Source organism: Lottia gigantea (genome assembly GCF_000327385.1).
Source record: "Lottia gigantea unplaced genomic scaffold LOTGIsca_19, whole genome shotgun sequence".
NCBI lineage: Eukaryota > Metazoa > Mollusca > Gastropoda > Lottiidae > Lottia > Lottia gigantea.
This window is the reverse complement of record NW_008708358.1, coordinates 3,460,406-3,469,962: the sequence shown is the minus strand read 5'-3', so window position 1 is coordinate 3,469,962 and position 9,557 is coordinate 3,460,406. Positions and strand designations below refer to the sequence as shown.

Sequence of the window (9,557 nt, the reverse complement as noted above, 5' to 3'; positions counted from 1 at the left end):
TGATACATTACCCAATATTTCTACCGAAGGGAGGCAACTCGATTAAACGAGGACATTTAAGGAAGATTGTTGTCTGTAGCCTGAATTATCAAGACAAACTTTAATATCATTTATTTGACTGGTTTTAGCTCAATGACGTAGTGTTTGTAGTCGTATTGTAGTAAGTATTACTCGGGGAACTGGCTTATACGGAAATCATATAAAAATATCCAGTATTTCAGGATAAAATCATGTTTTTCATTGGATTTTTTTCCATAGAATACAAACTTTGTGTAACAAAGCATTTTCTGTCTAGTTTATAGATAAATCAAAAAAATAAGCTGACTTATACTAAAATTATTTTTATATTATTTTATAAGCAACTTACAGACGTTTCGAGTGTTGAACAAAATTTGTAGAAATTTAGTGTTCATTCCTTTGTAATAATTCACAAAAGACAACATGGCTACCACATGGCGAAAATATTCAACGATATACGATCTGTGATGTATCATTTATTCACCCCTCTTGACCCACATAAAGAACTTAAAACAAATTTCCTTAGTAATTCGAGTAAAACTTCACTTTGAAAATGATGGTATAAAGAAACCTTTATCCGAATACACAACAAAGGCAGCACGCGGCATTGCCTGGTATTTTTCTCAGAGTATTCGAGACGTAACCAAGGTAACCAAAGACAACAAAATCAGGCAGGTATATTGTTATGTAAAGTCGCCCTTTTAAAGAAGGAAATAATAAAAGAGCGAAAGAAAGAAATAAACAAAGATAGAAAAAAAATTCATGGATAATACCTAAGGTTTACAAAGATCCTGTATCTCTGTTGTTGTCTCCCTCTTGGCATTGATCTTCAAAGATTATCTGTACCCATTTACATCTGGTTCGACTGAAATAATGAGGAAAGGTGACAAAGTCAATCATTTCACACCAACGCCGAGATTACCACCATGTAAATGACGTCAAGTTCTAATGCTCTCATCGATTGTGCTACAACCGTTTTCAAATTTCTAAATAATAAGCAAGTATCATTATTTCGGTACAAGGTAACCTCTGACAATAGTTGATAGATAATTCTTTCAACATGATAAAGATGAGGTGTTCGCTAGTGCTCTCCTGGGAATCAGTACCACAAGTTGACTCAAAATCAGGCCGCACTTAGTCAAGGAACATTATTCTAGTTAGGGAATTTCCAACTGAAATAACAGTTCAGAATGTAATTAATTGCAGGTATTTCACTTGAAAACCGACGTAAGATCTTATTAGTGCATAAAATAAAAACTAGAGCAAACTAAACAATGACGCAACAGAACTAAAACAAGTTTTGATTGAAATGTACTTTTACATCTGGAATTAGTCCTCGAGACCTTTAGAATCTCTAGAAATAGCGGTCTTTGTAATGTATTGATACAGAACACGCAATTTCATCTTGATTGACTTACATGTACTCTTTATCGGGGACAGTCTGATTTCATGTGAAGAACTGGGCTTATACGGTTGGTTGGTTGGTAGATGACAAGTTAATGTTCACCTCCAGATAACTAATATCACAGACTAGGTAGTTGTTGGTAGATGACAATTTAACGCCCGCTTCTAGCAGATGCTGATATCGCAGACTAGGTAGTTTTTGGTACATGACAAGTTAACGTTCGCTTCTAACAGATGCTGATATGCCATCAACTAGGTAGTTGTTGGTAGATGACAATTTAACGTCTGCTTCAAGCTAACTGATATCACAGGTAGTTGTTGGTAGATGACAAGTTAACGTTCGTTTCCAGCTGACTGATATCACAGACTAGGTAGTTGTTGGTAGATGACAATTTAACGTCTGCTTCAAGCTAACGGATATCACAGACTAGGTAGTTGTTGGTAGATTACAATTTAACGTCTGCTTCAAGCTAACGGATATCACAGACTAGGGAGTTGTTGGTAGATGACAAGTTAACGTTCGTTTCCAGTGGATTCAAAATAAAATAAAAATGAGGCATCACGGGTACTTTGTAATATTCAAAAATTTACTAGAGATGACAATACAGGATATAAGTCTTCATGGAATACAATCACTTTTTTTTATGAAATGCGACGTTTCGACAATATTCAATTGGTCGTTATCAGTAGCGAAAAATATAACAAATCATTAATGTTAAGCTTATATTTTCCACACCAATGGAATCTTGTCATCTGTTATCTCTAGTAAATTTTTCGTGTCGTGGTGTTTAAAACATAAAGTGATTGCAATCTATGTAAGGCCTTGTATTCTAGTCGTGACGATCACTATATATCTATTAAACTCTATATAGGTAAGGTTTTGTCAAATTTGTTCTTTTAAGAAATATCAAAACTCAATTCACATCGTAACATTTTAAGACTAAGGGCGTGATTAAAAACTTTCCCTATTCTATCTATTGATTTTTCAGTAAAGTTTTGTGTTCGATTGACAACAGTCATTGGAATCACCGCTGGAAGGAAACAAATGGTTCCTGGAATAACTTTCAGCATTCACGGTTCCATAATGGAATGGAAGGCAGTGATTTTTATTTGGAGTTTAATTCTGGTAATAGCGGGTAAGTGTAGATGATTATTTTTAAGTATTTGACGTGGAAAATATACTTAAAGCCAATACATAAGATAAACAAAGCACATGATTTAAATGTCTAGTGTATAACCGAAAGGGTCAAAATGAATCAAACATCCTTAAAAGCGTCATTTTCTGCCAGTAATGTTTTCAAAAAATATATTTTCCCTTTTGAAATACAAAAGTTTTCTATTTAATTGTATTCAAATAATGTGATGCTACACTTCGGAATAAGTACCGTAATCAGAATATGTCGTGTCGCACAAAAATAAGACAGAGCTACGAATACCCTATCAAAATGTATCACTATCAGAGCTACAATTATCCTAAAAAAATGTATCAAAGCTACAAGTACCATATCAAAATGTATCAGAGCTACAGATAGCGTATCAAAATGTATCAGAGCTACAAGTACCGTATCAAAATGTATCAGAGCTACAAATAGCGTACCAAAATGTATCAGAGCTACAAGTATCGTATCAAAATGTATCAGAGCTACAAATAGCTTACCAAAATATACCAGAGCTACAAGTATCGTATCAAAATGTATCAGAGCTACAAGTATCATATCAAAATGTATCAAAAACACAAGTATCGTATCAAAATGTATCAAAAACACAAGTATCGTATCAAAATGTATCAAAGCACAAGTATCGTACCAAAATGTATCAAAGCTACAAATAGCGTACCAAAATATATCAGAGCTACAAGTATCGTATCAAAATGTATCAGAGCTACAAGTACCGCATCAAAATGTATCAGAGCTACAAATAGCGTACCAAAATATATCAGAGCTACAAGTATCGTATCAAAATGTATCAGAGCTACAAGTATCGTATCAAAATGTATCAGAGCTACACATAGCGTACCAAAATATATCAGAGCTACAAGTATCGTATTAAAATGTATCAGAGCTACACATAGCGTACCAAAATATATCAGAGCTACAAGTATCGTATCAAAATGTATCAGAGCTACAAGTACCGTATCAAAATGTATCAGAGCTACAAATAGCGTACCAAAATATATCAGAGCTACAAGTATCGTATCAAAATGTATCAGAGCTACAAATATCGTATCGAAATGTATCAGAGCTACAAGTATCGTATCAAAATGTATCAGAGCTACAAGTACCGTATCAAAATGTATCAGATCTACAAATAACGTACCAAACTGTGTCAGAGCTAATAATATCGTACCAAAATATGCCAAAGCTACAGCCACCGTATAAAAATATGACAAAGACAGACATTTTTAGAATTTATATTTGGCAAGCTCGAATTGTGTTATTTGAAATTCTTTTTGTTATGGTTTGTAAAAAACCTTATAGATGAACATATAAGGCTATTCAGTGACGTCATGAATTCAAAAAGTTGCTTTCAAAATGTGTGTAGGCCAAAAATGAAAGCAAATTTTTTTCATATTATTGTAATATTCAGCTTCAGGCTATATCGTAATTATATAGCCTACCCTTAACATTCTAAAACAAACATGTTTTGATTCCTTTGTTTAGGTCGAGTTTTCTTTAATCTGAATTGATCATAAGAAAATAACAATACCTTTCTTATACTTTCCCTTTATCATTGAAAATTCATTATTTTTATATTCAAAAAATAGATCTTAAGCCTTAGAGACAGATGAAAAATGGTTCGACTTTCTTTCAAACAATGACATCAAATCTTGTTGAATGCTTGAAGATTCTTGTCGGATCTTCTTACTATTGTTTCGACTCATCTAAATCATTTTAAACCCATTGTCGCTTACCACGAATCAATTTTTACTGGCTTGTTTCGATGAAAAATCGATATGTTCGGATTATTATAGTCCTAATAATGTTTCCGTTTTTCCAGTTTGACATTTTATGTGACACGAATTCTTGAATTTTGATTCTTCGTTAACTAGATTCACAGGGTGGACATCTGAGTAAGATCTTAGTAAATACGCAATGTATCTTGGTCAGACGTATTTAGTCAGACCTCTGTTAACACGTCAGACGCGCCAATTAACACAACACAGTCGGCCTAAATCTAGTCAAGAAAAACATCAAGCGCCACAGCAATCATTTTAGTACGTTATGAACGTTAGAACGTGAGAAAACACATCAGTATGCTCTCCAATTTGTCAGCAAACACGTTATAGTACGTTCTCCGTTGGTGCGTCATGTAGGTTCGTCAGTGAACATAGCGTCGTCAGTACCAGTTATAGAACGTCAGTAGACACACGTTAGAACGTCAATATACACAAAAGAAATTCACAAAAATTTAACAATGAGGAAGCTCTCTTTTTCAGTTATTAAGGGCTTGATGCATTTACCATTCTTTTTCTCTTTTATTTTCCAGAAAGTAAGACATGTCTAAAGAACGAGGTCATCGGTCACCGTGAAGGAAATATTTACACGTGTGATGACCCACTTAAACAACGATGCTGTGAGGAAGGGACACAATTTACTTGTTGTGAACCAGCTTTCGACGCTAATTTGTAAGTAAATTTTTTTACATGAGTGGATGGATAACAAAGAAATGTAAATAGATGGCAGGGTTATACCGACCAATGTCGATATTGGAAACATATTGCTTGGAGGGGGGTTTGGGGAGAGGTGTTCGACTTACTCTATGATATTCTAAATACATTGTTAATAGGGTTTGGTATCGGTCCAACTGGTCAACACTGTGGCAGATCAAGACGGATTGCAGTGGTCTAACATTTTCAGTGCTTTATGCTTATGTATGTCCTCAAAGCCGTATAAGCAAGACAATTCCGTCAAACAAAATGATGTCCAAAGAATGGCAAAATCGGGAGTAACGGTAGTATAGTAGTTGACTTCTCCAAAGAGAAGTACCATCAGTACAGGTGTTACCATGTAGTATGTTCAAGGTGGTATAGGTGGTATCTAAATCACATAATTTAATAGGTATCAAGGGATTGAGCTTAGTCTGATTTATATATCTGTAGATCACGGCGACATGCACCGCGGTAGTTTAATATAGAACTCTATATCGCTCTACAACTGATATATTGAGCACTATTTTTAACAGTGGTATTTCTATATCGCTCTTCAATTGATGTATTGAGCACTATTTTAACAGTGGTATTTCTATATCACTCTACAATTGATGTATTGAGCACTATTTTAACAGTGGCATTTCTATATCGCATTACAATTGATGTATTGAGCAATATTTTAAGCAGTGGTATTTCTATATCGCTCTACAATTGATATATTGAGTACTATTTTAACAGTGGTATTTCTATATAACTCTACAATTGATATATTGAGTACTATTTTAACAGTGGTATTTCTATATCTCTCTACAATTGATATATTGAGTACTATTTTAACAGTGGTATTTCTATATAACTCTACAATTGATATATTGAGTACTATTTTAACAGTGGTATTTCTATATAACTCTACAATTGATATATTGAGTACTATTTTAACAGTGGTATTTCTATATAACTCTACAATTGATATATTGAGTACTATTTTAACAGTGGTATTTCTATATAACTCTACAATTGATATATTGAGCACTATTTTAACGGTGGTATTTCTATATCTCTCGACAACTGATGTATTGAGCACTATTTTACAAGTGAAAATATTTTATTTATTGAGAATTAATCATGTAAGAAAGTTGGTAGTTAAACCACAATAAACTTGATATGTTACAGAAATTCCACACGCCTGATTATAGTTCCATTGTTAACCTGTCTCTTTCTACAACACCAACAGCTATTGTATTGTATTTTACATTGGTATATTTTTGTACGAATCTATTTTGAGAAGCCTGTACATGTATAGATATAATAATTTCAACAGTTGTATTCATGATTTTATTCTTGATTTTATTCTTGGCAATAATATAAAGCAGAATATTATAATAAGACCTAATTTCCGTTCGTATTTTATTACTTTCGTTTCGAATACGCCTCGGAATGAACCCTTGTTCGCGTCACATTATCCTGGAAAGGGCAGCCACCTCATTGGTTAAAAAAGAGGTCAAGCAAAGGTTAACAGAATAAAACAGAAATATCTGAGGTTACCCAAATTTATAACCTAGTTATGAGAGTCATGCCCGGAAAACTTTCACTCGGGGTTGCCCCCCTCTGTCCTCCCTTTGGCTCCGCCACTAGCCTCAGTTTATTTGGGGAGGGAGTCATTGTTTATCTTCTTTTCATTTTCTCGGCTGTAAAAATTCGATTCGACGTTAGATCTGTAGCATGTGGTTCAGTGAAATCTAGACGACTATATCACTTTGATAACTTTATTTCAGGACTGGGCAGTTACAACTCTGGGGAACGGTGGCTTTAATGATACTAGTCATGGCGTTTATTTACCTCTATTATGCCAAAGATCGGGAAGTATTTAAAAGGGAAACTCTACAACTAGCTATTGATAATTTTACATCAAAATTCAGAAAGGGGTAAGTAAAAACAGCTTCTAAAATTGCCATACAGCTCTAGAAATTATGTTTCGTATATTTTCTGTGGCGTACTTCACTTATTTTAGTTTTTACAGCATTCTTCTAAAACAAATAAGTAAAAATCAAGTTTAAGGTGACGCCTCCTTTGGTATTAGTTATGAAAAATCTGTCCAACTTTCCTTTCGAAGTCTATCAAAAGTACGAGTCAATGCTCAAAATAATTATCACAGAAACCTTTTAAATGCACGGGTAAAGGTGCGAATAGACGAGGTGATAATAATAATAATTTATTTGACAGGAAAACCAGTTTGCCAGGTACGGTGAACGGTGTGGGATTATTGATACAGTAGAAAATACCAGAAATGAATCTTGTCCGCACCGTGTCCGGACCTGTACCTCGTGTGTTCACTTCTTCTATTTTCTGTATCGATAAATCATCACCAGACACCGGACACCGTCTATTTGCGACTTTGTTGAATTATTTGATTTTATTAACTATAAAATATCCTGAGATCACGGTATTCTAGAGAACTTTAGAATTAACCAAAACAAACCAAACGTCCTCACCATTAACAAAAATCAAAATGACGGGCTGAAATAAGAGACGAATTATTTAAAAATTTATGATTTATTTTTTGTCGTTGTAGAAATAAAAAGTCATTTTCTCAGCTGGATGAAAGTGTGGACGAATCGAAACACGACAGTGGAGGAATCCCGGGATTGCGGACAGATACAGAGAAATCCTTTCTCAAAACCTAATGGCTGATATGCTGTGATATAACATTTTGGTTTTTAAATTGATTTTAAACGTGTCAGAAAGTAGTCGAAGGGTCAAGAGGCTGATTTATCATTTTGTAGTTTTTGAATTTGGATAGGTCAGAAAATTTAACATATTTTTTTTTAACTTTGATCGTTCAGATATCAATGACTAATACTGAATTTATCCCCGTTGCTATACACGATACTAAACTTTCCTCTGTTCGCCTACACAATATATTTTTAACTATAGAAATATTAAAACAGAATCTAACAAAGACATCTGAAGTTAGAATAGCTTGAAACTCTGCGTTACAACAACATGTTTTTTTAAGTTCGGTTATGTTTTAATATTTCTATATCGCTCTACAATTGATGTATTGAGTACTATTTTAGCAGTGAAAATATTTTGTTATTGTATTTTTAAATATATCCATAATAAGATCTAAATATTACTAATTGTGTGTTTACTGCAATTTACTTAATATTTCTCTTATGGTTTCTGTAATCGTATGACAACTCCGACAACTCGTAAGTGATTTGGAGCATTCTTACATTATTTTTCATTACTTTGACTTCATAACTTTGCTGTATATATGCCAAAAGTTTTCTTTTGAAAAACTTGAAAAAAATGATTCCGTCCATAATAAAAGTATATGTTGTCATTAAACTGTTTTTTTTTTGTGTGTTTTGTTTCCTGCGATGACCTTTAAGAGCATTCTGATTACAGAAAAATGCTATTGTTAAAAGCCAGCTAGTTGGATACAATAGTTTTGTATGAATTAAAGTAATCATTTGTGGCAAATTTTAATCTGGGAAAACGACATTAAAAACCCAGATGCCTGACAACAATAGGACTTTTGTCACTACAGCAGTCCGTTGGTATCTAATTGTATATAAACGGAACATCAGAGTTATATTTTAAAACGAGGGACAGGTCGTTCTAACTGTATGCTGGTTACGCAACGCTTTACAAAGCTTTATAATCTGTGTATTTATATGTACTATCATCACCTCCATCAGTTAAACCACCCTGTCGACATTTATTTGTGGAGAAGTTGAACGTTGGATTAGCTAGACTACAGTAGAACAATATGATAGTGTTTCGGTATCGCTATCCAAAAATTCGTCATTGTTAGCAAGAAAAGGCTACTATATTACACACTTTGATTGGTTAAAAATAACGTCAGAACAGTACTGTGGTAGTAAACTTGTAAGATTACCATATAGACGAACATTATCAGTCCATTGATATCTTATTATACTTTGTTCCTTTAAATGTTCCATTGTATATTTGTAAGGCTAAATAAATGTCATGTACAAATTGCTACTTAAAACCATTTAACTAACCACTTCTAGAGGAGTTTTAACCGTGTAGAAAACAATGAAACAACATGGAAAATACCAGAAATATAACAAGACAAAACCTACCCGTGACATTTTAATACCAGACAAATTTAAAGAGGTTTATTTACTGTTTTATGTGCAGGAATCAATATGAATCTTGCTGACAAACATTACTCAGGGCCTTATGTGAATCAAAAGAGTGAGGTGGTACGGGAGACGAGTAGGGTCCATATTATTGTCAAGGGTGGGCCCACAGACAATTATTTCCCAATTTGAGATGATTTTAAAAAGTAGGTCAATATGTGTGTGTGGGGGAGGGGCTTGACAATAATATGGACCCTACTCGTCTCCCGTACCACCTCACTCTTTTGATTCACATAAGGCCCTGAGTAATGTTTGTCAGCAAGATTCATATTGATTCCTGCACCTAAAACAGTAAATAAACCTCTTTAAATTTG

At 33.8% G+C, this 9,557-nt stretch overlaps 1 protein-coding gene across 1 annotated transcript; it reads left to right on the top strand.

The window, feature by feature from the left end:
- Positions 1-891: 891 nt before the first annotated feature.
- LOTGIDRAFT_159240 (hypothetical protein) lies at positions 892-7,755 on the top strand (the record flags this gene model as incomplete). Its single annotated transcript, XM_009052872.1, has 5 exons — positions 892-946; positions 2,412-2,558; positions 4,909-5,047; positions 6,847-6,996; positions 7,644-7,755. 5 exons carry the CDS (start codon positions 892-894, stop codon positions 7,753-7,755), a joined length of 603 nt encoding a protein of 200 aa, XP_009051120.1.
- Between the last annotated feature and the right edge of the window lie 1,802 nt (positions 7,756-9,557).